At 59.7% G+C, this 14459-nt stretch overlaps 3 protein-coding genes across 4 annotated transcripts in view; 1 reads left to right on the plus strand and 2 right to left on the minus strand.

Moving 5' to 3' along the window:
- Positions 1-1700, minus strand: part of RBFOX3 (RNA binding fox-1 homolog 3) — a 200936-nt gene extending 199236 nt beyond the window's left edge. The window contains exon 1 of the mRNA XM_059731946.1: positions 1608-1700. The gene's annotated coding sequence lies outside the window, so the exon portion shown is untranslated. The remainder of the gene's footprint in view (positions 1-1607) is intronic.
- On the plus strand, positions 1144-9031 carry CBX2 (chromobox 2). 2 transcript variants are annotated; one of them, XM_059731933.1, is made up of 5 exons: positions 1144-1281; positions 1575-1636; positions 1807-1872; positions 3632-3701; positions 3921-9031. In XM_059731933.1, exons 1-5 carry the CDS (start codon positions 1210-1212, stop codon positions 5241-5243), a joined length of 1593 nt encoding a protein of 530 aa, XP_059587916.1. In that variant the 5' UTR covers positions 1144-1209; the 3' UTR covers positions 5244-9031. The 2 variants fall into 2 exon arrangements, with proteins under 2 accessions (XP_059587916.1, XP_014458468.1); XM_014602982.3 differs by having other exon boundaries at positions 1145-1281; positions 1593-1636.
- Positions 9032-9820: 789 nt separating this feature from the next.
- Positions 9821-14259, minus strand: CBX8 (chromobox 8). Its single transcript, XM_006270642.4, has 5 exons — positions 14107-14259; positions 13609-13652; positions 13388-13453; positions 13218-13284; positions 9821-13003 (listed from the first exon to the last, which is right to left on the minus strand). The coding sequence occupies exons 1-5, from the start codon at positions 14173-14175 to the stop codon at positions 12149-12151; spliced, it is 1101 nt and encodes a 366-aa protein (XP_006270704.3). The 5' UTR covers positions 14176-14259; the 3' UTR covers positions 9821-12148.
- Positions 14260-14459: the final 200 nt, after the last annotated feature.

A 14459-nucleotide genomic window follows, 5' to 3' on the forward strand; every position in this document is an offset into this window, starting at 1 on the left:
GTTTGCAGTTTGAGTCCGTGCACTTCGTTCAGGGCCATGTAATGGATTTTCACAGAGGATCGACCAGATGCTCGTCTCAGCTAAATGGAGTTAATCTGGATTTACACCAGCAGAGCTGAGCTCACCTCCTGACGCCGTGTGCATCGTGTCACCCCAGCACACGGCCACATCTCGTGGAGTATTGCTGCAATTAGGGACTTGCACTGCAGCTGTCCCCGAGACCCGAACTGGATGTTTTCAGATATCATCATTGTTAATAAAAACTCCAATCAAGTTCACTTCATCCCATTCATAACCCAGGAGGCAGGCAGCCAGCATCTTCCCACTGCTGTCTGGGACACACGGGAGCAGCCACAGGCTTCGTCCCCTCGCCCTTTCTCTCCCTCCTCTGCATCTCGGTCGCTCTGTTGCTTCTCCAGCCTAGTCTAGGTCCGCGTTGCAAACGGGGGTGCCTCGAGACCCTCCCAAGGGTGCCGCACGCAGTCAGCGCCGGGAGGGGGGCAAGCACGATTCGCAAGATAAACCCGGGGATTTCCGATGGCAACCCGTAGGGTCAAACCCATTGTGCCGTGGCACCGTCTTCCCAGGTTCTTTGCAACAGAACGGCTCTATTATTTGCCTGCAGTCAAAAATCCTGGGGAAACTAAGCCGGCATTTTCCAAGGGAGGGCCCTGCGGTCTGAAAGGGCCGAGAACCGCCGTTCTGGTCGCCTTCGCTCTTGTGTAAGCGGCACAAAATGAGCACCGGCTCTCCGGGACACGCCGACCCCGGACAGAAACGGGGGCGAGGCGCAAGCCCTGAGCCAGACGGGCCCACGGCCCCGCGTGCATCGTGCCGTGGCCGTGGGCAGCGCGGGCCCCAACACCACGGCCTTTCATCGGTGCGGGCCGCCACCCCCGGGGCCTGGGGAAGCGACCCCTGCTCCCTCCCAGCCCAAAGCATCCCCGGGCGGGAAAAGGGCACGGGCCACCCCCGCCCCGCGCCCGGCTCCAGCCCGGCGGCGACCCCGACCCCGACCCCCCCGGCAGGAAGGGGCGGGCCGCGCCCGGACAATGCCTCCCCCGCCCCCCGCAGGCCCCGCCCCCCGCTCCCCATTGGCTGCCCGGGAATTTGGGGAGCCCCGCGCCCGGGCCATTGTGTGCGGCGCGGCGCGGCGCGGCCGGCGGGCGGGGGGCCGGGGGCTGGGCCGGGCCGGGCCGGGCCGGCGCCATGGAGGAGCTGAGCAGCGTGGGCGAGCAGGTCTTCGCGGCCGAGTGCATCCTCAGCAAGCGGCTGCGCAAGGTGGGCCGGCCCCAGCCCCCGGGGCGCCCCGCGCGTGCTCCCTGCATCCCCCCGGGGCGCCCCGCTCCCCCCGGGCGTGCTCCCGCCACTCCGTGCGTCCCCCGGGATCTCCCGAGCCGTGCCCCCCGGCCCCGGGCGTGCTCCCGGAGTCCCCCCGAGCCGTGCCCCCCGGCCCGGGCGTGCTCCCGCCACTCCGTGCATCCCCCGGTCCGTGCCTTCACCCCGGCGCGGCGCGGCGCGGCGCATCCAACCCCCCGGACTCGTGCCTTGACGCCCCGCGCCCGGCCGCTAAGGCGCTTCTCTCCCCGCAGGGCAAGCTGGAGTACCTGGTGAAGTGGCGCGGCTGGTCCTCCAAGTGAGTGCGGGGGTGGCCCCGGCCCCGGCCCGGCGCTTTGTTCGGCCCGCGCAGCCCCCGGCCCCGCGGCCGCATTGTTGTCCTCCATGCCGGCGCGGGCTGCCCCCTCCCTCCCCCCTCCCCGGCCCCTCCTGCCCTTCCTGCGCCCAAGCTCGGCTGTCCCCTTGCAGGCACAACAGCTGGGAACCCGAAGAGAACATCCTCGACCCCCGGCTGCTCCTCGCCTTCCAGAAGAAGTGAGCCACCCCCCGCGCCGCTGGGTTTGGGCCCTAGGAGTGGGGGGCTGGGGGTCTCCTGGGACAGGCGGGTTATCTCGGGCACCTGCTCTACCCGCCTAGGAAGTGGCTGGAGGAGCTGAATGGTCTGGACCCCCTCATCTCAAGGGCGAGACCCCGGGTCCTGCTTTATGCAGCCGCAGGTAGAGACGGGATCCCGCAGCAGAGGCCAGGCGTAAAGGGAAGCCGCTCGAGCCTCCCGTAGCACGTGCGTGCAGGCAGAGGACGCTGGGCCCTGTCCCCCGGCCAGGGCTCCTCCACAGATCTCAGCCTTGAAGCACCGTCCCCGGGAGTCTCATCCCAGCCAGGACGCCTTGCGTGCGGCGAGGCAGGGGTGGCTATGGCGGGCTCAGGGTTGGCAAGCAGTTTGCCTGCGCAGTGATGGAAAACATTAGGAGTTTATGATCGGGCTTAATTAAAACTGGTTTCCGATTCCCTTTTTGGAAGAAAAGGATCGAGTCGTTCCCGAGAGCGGCGGGAGGTTTAATTAGGTATTAAGCGGTAACGAAGGAGAAGGGAATCTGGTAACGCCATTCAGGCGCTTGCCATGTAATCATCTTCCACCTTGCGCCGCTCCGGGTTTGGGTCACCTTCTCCCGAGCAAAACAAAAGACGCGGGAGAAGTGCAGCGAGCCCGGTGGAGGGATGTGTTGAATCCACAAACACCCACTGTTTTTTCTTCCCTCTGGAGAAACTGTAAAGAGGTTAATGCTGCTTAATTTGGAAAGAAGGGGCAGAGCGGCTATAGAGGTATATAAATAATGAATGGCTTGCAGGAGGCTAATTGGACACTTCCATTTACCCTTTTCCAACACGCACGACGAAGTACAAAAGCTCCGGCTGAATTGAAAAAGCCGCCAATTCAGTGCGGACAAAGCGGCTGGCGTAGCTTGTCGCTGACCTGCCCAGGTTTCTGCTGCCGGAGGTCACCGAGGCAACCAGGACTTTCCTTGCGTCGCTACCAAAATAGTTTGCTCGGGTTCGCTCGCCCCGGTGCGCTCCGGCACCTCGCAGCACCCGGCGCAGCCTTCGGCAGGCGGTCAGCCATCTTTGCTCCAGGGCCTGTCCTTGCACCCCCTTCCCCCCCTCTCCCACAACCTCCCTCCTCCGTCGCACCCTTCACGCTGCTCCCGAGGCCTCGGCCTCTTGCACCGCATCATCCGGGAGGGACCGGCAGGGCGGCCGAGCCAGCGCACCTGCTCGGGGGCTGTGCTCGGAAGGACCAGAAAGTGCCTTTCCTGCGCCAAATCGGTGCTTGTGTGGCCGTGCAGAACTGGGCAGCTGCTGCTGCTGTTGCCAGATTGGCTGCTATAAAAACCTCACGCGCCGTCTGCAGTAAGAGTTGCTATTCCAGCAACCAGCATCTGTTGCTTTGGGGTAAATGTTCTGCATATTGCGTGGGTGAGAGATTGCACGGTGCGGCTCCCACCTGCTTCCCTAGAAAGCCCAGGGATAAATCCCCCTTTCCTCCCCTGGCTGCTCATATACAACAACAGCAGGGGCTTTCACAGCTCCCCAGCAAAAATCCTGGGGCAGAGGGAGACCGAGAGGTTTGGTGCTTTCCGGGAAAGATGCTCCTGGTCGGTATAGGTAGGGGGTCATACGTGCACAACTGGTGCTTACGACCCCGCTCTGCTGGAACAAGGTAGGGGGAAGGGAGGAGCCAGGCCGGGTGAGGAGCGTCCGACTTTCCCCGCATTGTCCTCAATTGTGCTTGCAGGGAACACGAGAAGGAGGTGCAGAATCGGAAAAGGGGCAAGCGGCCCAGGGGCAGGCCCAGGAAGCATGTGGTGAGTCCCTGGCTGGGTGGGGGCCGGAGTTTTAGTGCTGTGGGCACGTGGAGAGGGGTCTGTGTGCTGTGGCACCTCTGGGATGGAGTAGCACTGGGATTTGTGGGGTCCCTGCGACCACGGGTCCCCGGGCTGCTGAAAACCTAACTGGGAGAGAGTCGGGCCTGGGCATCGTGACTCGCGCTGCTCTTCCCCTTGTCCCCTCTTTGTTTTGTCAAGGAACCAGAGGTGCCTCTGAAAACCAAGTCGAGTAGCTCCTCTTCCTCGACCTCCTCTTCCTCCTCTTCCTCCGACGAGGACGATGAGAGCGACTTGGAGGCAAAGAGGGGCCTTCGGGGCAGAGAGAGCCACCCGGTGCCACAGAAGAAAGCTCAGATCCTAGTGGCCAAGCCCGAAGCCAAGGACCCCGCCAGGAAGAAGCGTGGGCGGAAGCCTCTCCCGCCAGAGCAGAAAGCAGCCAGGAGGACGGTGAACCTGGCAAAGGTGCTGAAAACCTCCCGGAAGGAGGTGGGTGGTGGCGCTAAGCCGCTGGGCAAACCGCAGCCTCAGCACAGTGCCCAGGCCTCGGGTCTCGCTGTGCTCAAGGCGCACATGAAAGAGCCCCAAGGGGCGCTCGCCGGGCTTGGTTCCGGAGGCCCGGCGGCAGAGACCCTTCCCGGGATGATGAAGGGCTCCTCGGGGAGCCCCAACCGCGGGATCAGCTGGCAGAGCTCCATTGTCCACTACATGAACAGGATGGCCCAGAACCAGGCCTCTGCGGAGGGCTCGCCGGCGGGGAGGCTGGCGCTCAAGGCACAGGCTGCCGGCAAGAGCAGCCTAGGGCTGGACTTGAAAATGAGGCACCAGAAGGGAGCGGGGGAGCCGGGGCTGAACACGCAGGGAGCCAAAGCCGCCAAGGCGCCCGCCGGGGGGGATCAGAAGGCGGGATGCGCTGGGGGCTCTCAGGGCCTGCACAATGGCAGCAAGGCCCCGGCTGGCTCGCCTGTCCCCGGCAGCCAGGAGCTGAACCTTCAGGCTTTAAACTTGCAGAGCGTCAAAAATAGGCAGAACGCGGCCGGCGGCAGCAGCCTCCCTCGTCACGGTTGTGGAGCTCAGACCAAGAGCGCCGGCGCTGGCGGGGCCGGGAACGCGAGCAGCGCGGCTGCGAAGGGCGGCGGGGCCAGCGCGGGACTGCCACCAGCCACGGACAGCTGCAAAAGCGAGAAGCACGTGTCCCGAGCAGGTGCCGGGGACAGAGACTCGACCAAAAGCAGCCCGCCGTGCACACAGGAGGGGCAGGCCGGGACGGAGAGCCGCAAGCCCTCGGCGCTCTCCGAAGCGAGCACGGGGGAAGAGACCAGCTCCGATTCGGACCGGGATTCGGCCTCCTTCCCCAGCGTGGGCCAGAACATGTCGGTCTCCATCCAGACCAGCCAGGACTGGAAACCCACCCGCAGCCTGATCGAGCACGTCTTTGTCACAGACGTGACGGCCAACCTGATCACGGTGACAGTCAAGGAGTCTCCCACCAGCGTGGGGTTCTTCAATCTCCGGCAATACTGAGCCCGGGAGCGGGGCGCGGGGGAGTGGGTCCCCACGCCCTCCCCCACCGGCCAGGCCCCCCAGTTGTAGCAGGTTTTTCTTTCCTTAAGTGAATGGCAGTGGGACTCACTCGGGGAGGCAGAAATCAGCCCCTGCCCCTATAAGCAGCTGGCTGAGCCGCACCTCCCAGCCTGCAGTGAAGTGTCCTGCCATTCCCAGCCAGGGTTGCTCTTGGTTCGTGGTCGCTATATCTGCGCAGACTTCCTGGAACCAGCAGCGATTCGGGAAGAGGAGGAGGATACAGTGAAACCTGTTAACAGCCACCAAGGGGGAGCAACGCCCCTATTTTTTTATTTTTTCTTCAGTTTTCGGAGCAGGTGGCCCCACAATGGAAGTGGCTATTCTCTGGGGACAGAGGCTGGCCTGCTACTGAAGGGGACTGGCCAGCAAGTGGCTGCTGAGCCAGGTTTCACTGTACTTGGATTTCTTTGCTCTGCAGCTTGAAATGGCAGAACACAAAGCACGCAGCTGTCCGGACAGCTGGGGGCAGGGATGTGAGGCCATGCCATGTGGCAGCTCCCTGTTGCAAGGGGAGTTCCCTTTTCCTCCAGGCATCCCGTCAAACCTAGCCCTCCGCTCCCAGGATGGTCCGAGTCGGTCCAAACCATACGGGCCACTTCCCCAGCACTCGGCATGCAGCTGAGGGGGTTGTCCGTGCACGTGGGGGGGTTTGGTGGTGGTTTCCCAATGAAGTGGAAATGTTGTTTACATGTCTCAGTCTGGGGGAGCCTGCCAGACTGCGCTTGCTGCCGCGGGCACGACCAGACCTCAGGGGGTACCTCTTTCCAAGCAGTGGAGACTGGCAGTCAGCGCCGCATCTCCAAGTGGCGAGGGGTGCCGCAGGCGTGCAGTGCCCACTCACGGCAGGTCCTCGCTTGGTAGAGGTTGGATGCAGCGTGAGCTGCTGCATTGCTTTTGCTTTTGCTTGCTTGCTTGCTGTGAATCTGGATGTGAGGAGAAGAAGAAAAGTCCAGGCCTGGGAACCCAGCTGGAAGCAAGGCCTTCTCCTTGTCCTGGTATCACTCGTGCTCTGCCTCACCTTCTGCAGTCTGCTGTGCAGGTGGAGTTTCTCCAGGTGCCTGCACGAAGCATGCTTTGAAGCACGTGTATGACATGACCTAGCACCTGCAAATGCAGCTGACAGGGTTTAACCTGGTTCGTGTGCGTATGCCTTCAGGGCTGCTCCGGGCCGGAGACCACCCGCTGTCCGAACGCCCCTGCCATCACTCCTCTAAGGCTGAGTGGCAGACAGCTTGGCAATGTGACTTGCTGCCGTCCTTGATGCGAATGTTAGTTCAGGGGAGACGATAGTGAGGACTGAGAAGCCATGGTGCAGCTGAGCAGCGAAAAACAGCTGACAGCAGCAAAGCATGGTGCATCGATAGTTGAGGCTGAGCACCTGTGTCTGGGGGGCTCTTTGGAGGCAGGACACGGAAAGTTCAATGCTGCTGCAGTGGTGCCGAGTGCCTTCCACTGACTGTGGGAGGAGGACACCGAGAACCCCTTGGGGTCACACCAGAAGTCACTGGGATGTGAAGAGAGCAGCTCCCATCCTCTCAGCAGCAGTGCCAGGGAACAGCCTCTGAAGAGGGGCTTCTTGCATCCTGCGCTCACTAGCCTTTGGCATTGTTTGTAGGGCTGAGCTCCTCTCCTGGATGCGTGGCTGAGGCAGTCCGGAGAACCGCTGGGGCTGCTGGTGGACTCCAAGGCAGCCCTATAAATATTTGTGGCTAGACAGACTGCGGGCCCAGCCCAGCAGGTGCACATGTCCAGCTTCTGCATCTGAGTTTCGCTTGCCAGGTCGCTGCCCCAGTGCCGTGGCCTTGGGGTGCACCCATTGGTAAGCCACTGCACGGAGCACCGGCTGCTTTGTGCACACGGGGGAGTAGTGAAATGCTGTCTGCTCACAGCGCCCTGGACCCTGCATCCCTTGTCTTGGGGGCAGCAGGATGTGTGGTTGCATGCAGCAAATATTGTTGCATTCCCGACCCCATCATCATGGAGCCAGAATTTGCTGGGCTGGTCTGCCCTGTGCCCTGGGGCTGGGGCTTCCTGGCTGTGCTGCTGTGCTCCCAGCTGGGCAGTAAGTCAGTGCGGTGTCTGACTGACCCACGTCTTCACGGTGCTTCGTTCTTTGGTTTGTGGTGCTGCTGCGTCTGAGCTCCAGACATCACCGAGGGAAGATTCCCTGGCTACAGAAATGCCTCGCGGTTGAATTTGCAAACTTCCCTCTAAGATTTTTCTTTTGCAAATCCTCAGCTGTGGGCCCGGTTTGAGCTGACAACCTCCACAAAGCCTTGTAGGAATGCTGCTGCTTTTGGACGGTTCCCTGCGGATAGCTGGGACTTCCTTCTGCCCCTTCATTACTCAGTGACTCTTCTTGACGCCAGAGGCCTTGCTCGCATCTCCCTTGCAAAGCTGCTGCTCCATCAATCAACCTTGAGAGCTGAGGGAGTTGCTTCAGGTTCCCTGCTAACCTAGGGCTCGTAGCCACTGTAGCTTGCTGCATTAGGGGACTGCGGCGCTCGGAGACATGTGGGGCCACGTGGGTCAGACGAGAGTTTTGTCCATGTGGGTGGCTGGTAAGGACCAAGTTGCCTTGGAACTCCATGGTGCCAAAAAGTTGTTGTCTGTTGACCTCATCGTTTAAACTCAGCCAAATGAACTTCTGCTCTGAGACGTTCAAGGAAAAAAACCCGGCTTGTAGCTTCAGAGCTCCCTGCTCGTGGCCTTCACCAGCTGTGTCCTGAAGTCCAGGCCGCGAGGACTGCGGAAAGCCCTTTCCTGCTGCAGCGAACGGGGGATGTGGGCTGTCATGGGGGCAGCGCCTGGCTGTCTTCCCCACACACCAAATATTGACTACTTGGCCTTTGCAAATCCAAACTAACCTACAATGTGCCTTTGGATCTCTCCTATTCAGCCTCGCCCATGACGCCAGTCTCTGACGACTGTTTTGTGCCTAGGTAAAGTTGGCTGTGGGGGGAGAGCATGCCTGGTCCCCAGCATTCACACGGCTCCCAGGTGGAGGCAGCTGCTGTGCATCCCAGGGGAGCTGCCCCCCACCTTCCCGAGCTTGGCACCTGAATGCCTGTGGAGGAAGAGGGCCCCAGCGGGGTTTAAACTCAAACGCTCAATGAAGGCTGGGGACTGGCATGTCTAACAAAGACTGAAAAGAGCCCTTGCCTAGCAGAGGAGCGGGCAGGCTGGTGTGATCAGCTGCAGCCTGCCCTCTTTTCACCTGCTTTAGTCTCTAGTCTAAGCAAGCTCTGGTAGGATGCCCCTTTCCGGGATGCCGGTGTACACTGCAGTGTACTTCGCAGGACGGCCCCGTCCAGTCTCCCTTCAGAGGGCTTCTCGGGGTTCCTGACTTTGGGCACCTGTCAGTACAAAGGGGGTGCCCCTTCCCTTCCCCACCGCCCCCCACACAGAGCGTGCTCCTCTAGTGCCAGAGCCTGCTCTGCCAACTCCAACGTTGTGCCTTTCTGCTCACCAGCTCTTTCAATCCCAAAGTTATAGCAACTGTGAAAGTGATAATCGGGAAACGCCTTCCTGCCATCATCTCAGTCTTCCCTACCCTCCAGCCTGGTATTAAACCTACCTGCTCGGTGCGCCCGTGTGAGTGAGTTTGACTTTGCAGTTGGCCTCTCCAAGGCGAAGCTGAGAATTTAATTTAATTTAATCTTTTTTTGTGGACTGAAGTTCCTAGCTGGTGCTAACCGTGTTTACCAATAAATAACATTAGTATTCAAGGTCGCCTTTTTTGTTTGTTTGTAAGAACTTGCTGCTGTGCGTTTGGGTGTTGAGTTGCCTGTCACACATCCCAGCAGGGCTCTGTCGCTACTTCCAGCTCTTCCAGGGGAGAGGGCGCGATAGCGACCGGGTCTCAGCCTGGCCCACCCGGGTGCAGCTACCTGCTCCTGCCCACCGGGCTACAGAGGGGGCCGCTTCAGTCCTCCTCTGTAGAAGCTGAGAGTATTTGTAGAGATCTCTATTTCGTAGCAGGGTCCTGGCATTTCTGGGAAGGGCTGGGGGGGTTGTGAGCAGGGAGCAGGGCTCCGGCCAGGGTGCTGGGGTGCGAAGCTGCTCGGGGCGCGGCGGGTTCCCGCTGTTCTCAGCAACAAGCCAGCCCGCCGCCCTGCGCGGCTGCCGCGGCGCCTCTGCTCTTCTTCCGCGGCGGCTCCGGCCGCATCCCGGGGCTCGCCCCGGACAGCGCGCGTTAGCCGCCCCGGGCTTCGGGAGCCAGGACAGGACCGGCCCGGCTCCGCGGGGCGAGGGAGGTCCCGGGACCGGCGGCGGGGGACGGGGCAGGACCCCCGCGCCCCCCACCCGGGTCCCGCCGCCGCCTCGCGAGCGCCCCGCGCGGGAGTGGGGGGACCTCCGGGGCAGGACCTGCCGGCCCGGCCCTAAGCGCTCCGCCGGGCCCCGGGGTGCTGGCGGCCTGCCCGCCCTTGGTGCCGGGCTCAGCCTCCCCCCGAGAAGCAGGATCCACCCCCGCCCCCAGGCCGGCCGCGGGCGAACAGAGAGCAGACAGACCCGGGTCTATTTACAAAGTATATATTTAAACTCACATAAAAAGCAGGTATCGTATAGACATTCACGGTTGGCAGAAGACACGGACTGAAGCTTCACTTCTGAGACTGAGATTTAGCCGAGTTCTCTCTTTCTTTCTTGGTTTTTGTTACAAGTCTTAAGAATTAAATAACTCACACACATTCCATAGATATGCAGATATGTACATACACACATATACACCCACATGTATGTCTGGCTGTGTGCAGCAGGACACACCTCTATAGCTACAGCGGGCCGGAGCGGCGAAGGCCACGGTCCCCTCACCCCCGCGCTGGAGACCACTCGAGCCCCCCCAAGAGCTGCTGTTTCTGATCTGCTGAACCGGGGAGGTGTCGGTGGGATGAAGGGTGGAGGAAGGGCAGCAACATGCCTCGTTAGCATACATGTGGCAACATACATGTCCTGTGCCGGCGCAGCAGCCACGCGGCTGGCGGCGCGCTTCACTTCTTTGTACAAACACAGTTTTCTTAAAAATCTCGATTATACAAAATAGAATGTTTTCAAAGAAAAGAACAAGGAAAAGAAAACCCCAAACAAACCCAAACCGCCTGAGCGGGTCCCTCTGTACAGACAAAACCAGAGTCCTCCGGTTCGTTTTCTCCCAGGAGGGGAAAAAGCCCCAGCTGCTGGAAGGGGCAGGGGGCAGAGGAGGCCAGAGGAAAAAAACCACCCGGCTGAGTTGCTCTGCACCCCCCTGCTTCCCACTGCGCCCCTGTGCTTTCGTCTTCTGTGCAGCCCCTCACTTGGAAAGCGTTGCAGGGCCTCCCCGGGCCTACCAAGGGAGACGGAAAAGGCCCCTCTCCCGCCCCGGCCCTGGGGGCTGCCAGACAGATTTGTGCTTTAGAACCAACCGAGACGCTTCCATCAACACCGAGCACCTGCTCTCCCGCAACCCAGCTCCCCCCGCTAGCAAAGGCAAAACACCACCGCTCCCAGCATCCTCCTCTGGGGCAGGCTTGCGGCAAGGGAGCAGAAGGCCCCGGCCTGCCCCAGCAGAAGGAAGCCGGGGCGTTTTGCTCAGACCGTGAAACCCACACCACGCTCCTGCCTAGGCCCACGACAAAGTGCACGCGTGCTAGCAGGGCACGCGGCAAGAACCGGCTCCTCCGTTCTGCTGCAAGTGGCATAAGGGAGGGGGAAAGATTTTCTCCGGACCTGTAAGGTGACACTGGGACTTGTCAGACAGACGCGTCCGTGATACAGCTCTGCTGCGGGGTCTTCCGGCAGCCCAAAGGGAGCTGCGGTCTGGAAAAAACCCACTTTCTATCCCAGTAGGAGCATCTAAATATGGGCAGTGACACGCTCTCCTCCCAAACTTTTCTGGCATTTCAGGAATGTAAACAGCTTTTTTTTTTTTTTTTTTTTTTAAAGTGGGTGGGGGAAAGTATCAAGCAACCAGACGAAATGAAAACAGATTCTCAGCTCAGTTCTGTCTCCCATAACTTCTACGGCAATTCTATTAAAGTGCATTTCAGTATCACTCCTTTCAGGCATCCAACACACGCACCTCCTCTTCGTTTGCAAGAAAAGGTCATTCAAGTTAATACGTCTTTGCTAGAACAACTTTTTTAGCTTTTTAATGGACTTCTGCTTTTTTTTTCCTGACTTTTTTTTTTTAATAGGAAAAACGAAACAAACAAACAAAAAAAACCCCAACAATACTGTAAGTTCAAGTGCTTACTTCAACTGCCTAGGGCGACAGTTCTGGATACAGCACACTTGATTGTACAAGCAACACCTTATATCACAATCCAGGAATCAGGGCATTGGGCCCATTTCCCCATTCACCATCCATAGCATCGTATGGGAAAAAGAAAACCCACATAATTAAAAAAAAAAACAAAACCGACTCCAAAAACATAATTAGCTATGAACATCATTCATTATATACACTGTCTCCTGCAAGACAGGCATGAACTCATGAGTCCTCAGTTTTATTGTCCTTTCTAAAAGCAACTGAGCAATCACTGTTCATCTCCATTTAAATAAAACAACTTAGAGTTGAAATATATATATATAGATAGATATTTATATATTTATATATATATATATTGGTATTTCTTCTTAAATAACATATTTACATCTAATAGAAAATATAACTCTAGAGATAATCTTTCCAACAAAACAAAACTGGAAGGAAAAAAAAGAAAGAAGAGAGAGGGAGAGAGAAAATGAGTTAATGAATTGAGGACGTCCGGGGGGGAAAAAAAAAAGAAAAAAGAAAAGAAAAAAAGAAAAAAGCCACCAAAGCTTTGCCCAAACTTTCAGTCTTCCTGGAACAAGCCGGGGAAGAGTCATCGCTTTTCCTTAAAGAATCCTTGGTCCGTACTGCTCTCCTTTATCGTGACGGTTAAAAAGTTCGAGGTCACATCAGTCACCACCACCTTCTCCAGGTTGTTGAGAGAAGGGCTCCAGGTCTCCTCTTCCGGGTCCCCCAGAATTCTGGACACGGGGATCCTCGCGATGAGGGACGGCCGGCCAGCTTGGGCCCCCACACTGTCTCGGTACAAGCTGCCCACAGAGCTCTGGTTGGCCGAGCCGTGCAGGATCTTTGGCCCGCCGGGGTCCAACCCGCCTTGCCCCTTGGGGTCCAGAAAGTCTGCCCTGTGCTTGGCGACCCGGGGAGGGTACGTCTCGGAGGCTCCAAGCTTCACCCCAACCTCGGCTCGGCCGGGGCTAGCCATGGTGCCGGACAGCTCGGGCTCCTGCCTCCTGGCTAGCTGGATCACGCTGTGTCCCGACCCGAACTTGGCTGCTCCTGGAACGGCCTCCTCCATTTTCCTGGCTTTGAGGTAGTCTCCCACCTTGTCCCCTGGCTCCCCGGATTTCCGCTTGGTGGGATCCAGGCTCTCCACCGGATAAAGCTCTTTCCTCGGCTTCGGGCCTCTCTTTTTGGGGGTCTCCCCAGGTTTCTCTTCTACTCTAACCACTCGGTCCCGGATGCACTCCATCTTGGGGGTGCTGGTACTGGTACCGGTGCTGGTGCTGGTACTTGTGCTCTGGGGAGGCAGGCCTATGTTTCTCAGTCCTTCCCTAGCCCGGGAGGTGGAGGCCAGCTCCTGGGGGGACCGGCCAGGATACGGCACCCGGATCCCCCTGGCAGAGTCGCTGCGAAATTCGTAGGTTTTGGCTTTTGCTTTTGCCTGGGCCTGCAAAGAAAATAAATCAACCCGTGACTTTCTCATCCCGCCATCCGGCTGCATAATTACAACTTACAAGACGAGCGGCTGCCTATGCCCGAGCTGGAGAGGGACCCTGCTATTAGCATGCTGCCTTTTCATGCTCCCGGCTGCAGCATGCAGCCCTCTCCACTCCCCAGCCAAGCAGCATCAACACACACATGCCAGGCTCCCGCCTTCTTACCTTCAACAAGAAGGTTTTGGGTTTGGGGCCTCGCTTTTTGGGCCCGTAGAGCTCCATTTCTCGCTCCCTAGAGGTGTCAAAAATAAACAGAGCTTTGGTTCAGCAGGGCTATGAGACACACAGCTACGTTTCTACATGCGACGGGTGCGCGGCAAGCAAGGGGCTCCTACCTTTCCTCAAAGGCTGCAAGCAGCCGGGCGTCCAGGATGTTCTCCTCGGGCTCCCAGGTGCTGTACCTAGCAGGGACAGAGCAAAGGCGCCGGTTGCCGTTAAGAGAAAAGGGAAGGAATAAAGACCCGGGCCCAACTTTCCTTCCTCTTACAATGCGAAAGGCAGAACACTCATCCATCCCCTCCGGCCTATGCACAAATCCTACACGGCACCTACTTACTTCTGAGACCAGCCCTTCCATTTCACCAGATACTCCATGCGCCCCTGCAGAGGCAGAGAGAGAAGATAAATAGACATGGGGGGGTGTGAATCCAGGCAGGCGTGCAACAAAGCCGCGCGCAGCGACAAGCATGCCACACCGCCCTGCCTGCCCTCACAAGCGTGTGTCAAAGCCTGCAAGCGGTTCCCTGCATGCAACAAAAAAAAAAACACCCAGCGGCCGAGCCCTGCAGCCGGGCGCCGCGCACAAAACGCCTGCAAGGGGGGCGGCTCGGGGAGCAGCGGGCACGCAGCAGCCAGGCGGGCGGGTGCGGGGGGCGGCGGGGAGGAAGAAAGGGGAATTGCAAATAATAACCAGATGCAAAATCCGCGCAGCGCGGGGACAGCCCGGACTGCTGCAGCTGCAGCTGGGGGAAGGGAGCGGGGCTGCGGCCGGGCCCGGCCCCCGGGGGCCGCATGCACGGGGCGCCGGGGGCCGCGGCCGGCCGGGGGCACCTACTTTGCGGATGCGACGCTTGAGCAGGGCCTCGGCCGCGAAGACCCGCTCCCCGACGGCCGAAAGCTCCATGTTTACTCGGCCGCGGGCAGCAGAAAAGCAGCAGCCAGCGCAGCCCAGACCATAATACTCCGCCCGCTGACGTCAGCCCTTCCCCCCGCACCCCCCCGCACCCCCCCGCACTTGTTGCTGCCGGAGCCGGGTGGAATATTCCGCCCGCACCGCATTGGCCCGGCCGGGGCCCCCCCGCGTCCCCCGCGCAGCCTCCGCCTCCCCGCGACGTGCTCCGCGTCTCAAGCAGGCGGGGAGGAGCGCGGGAGGCGGGACGGGGCGGGCGCTGCTGCGGAGGGGCCGGG

The sequence above is a fragment of the Alligator mississippiensis genome, chromosome 8 (genome assembly GCF_030867095.1).
Source record: "Alligator mississippiensis isolate rAllMis1 chromosome 8, rAllMis1, whole genome shotgun sequence".
NCBI lineage: Eukaryota > Metazoa > Chordata > Crocodylia > Alligatoridae > Alligator > Alligator mississippiensis.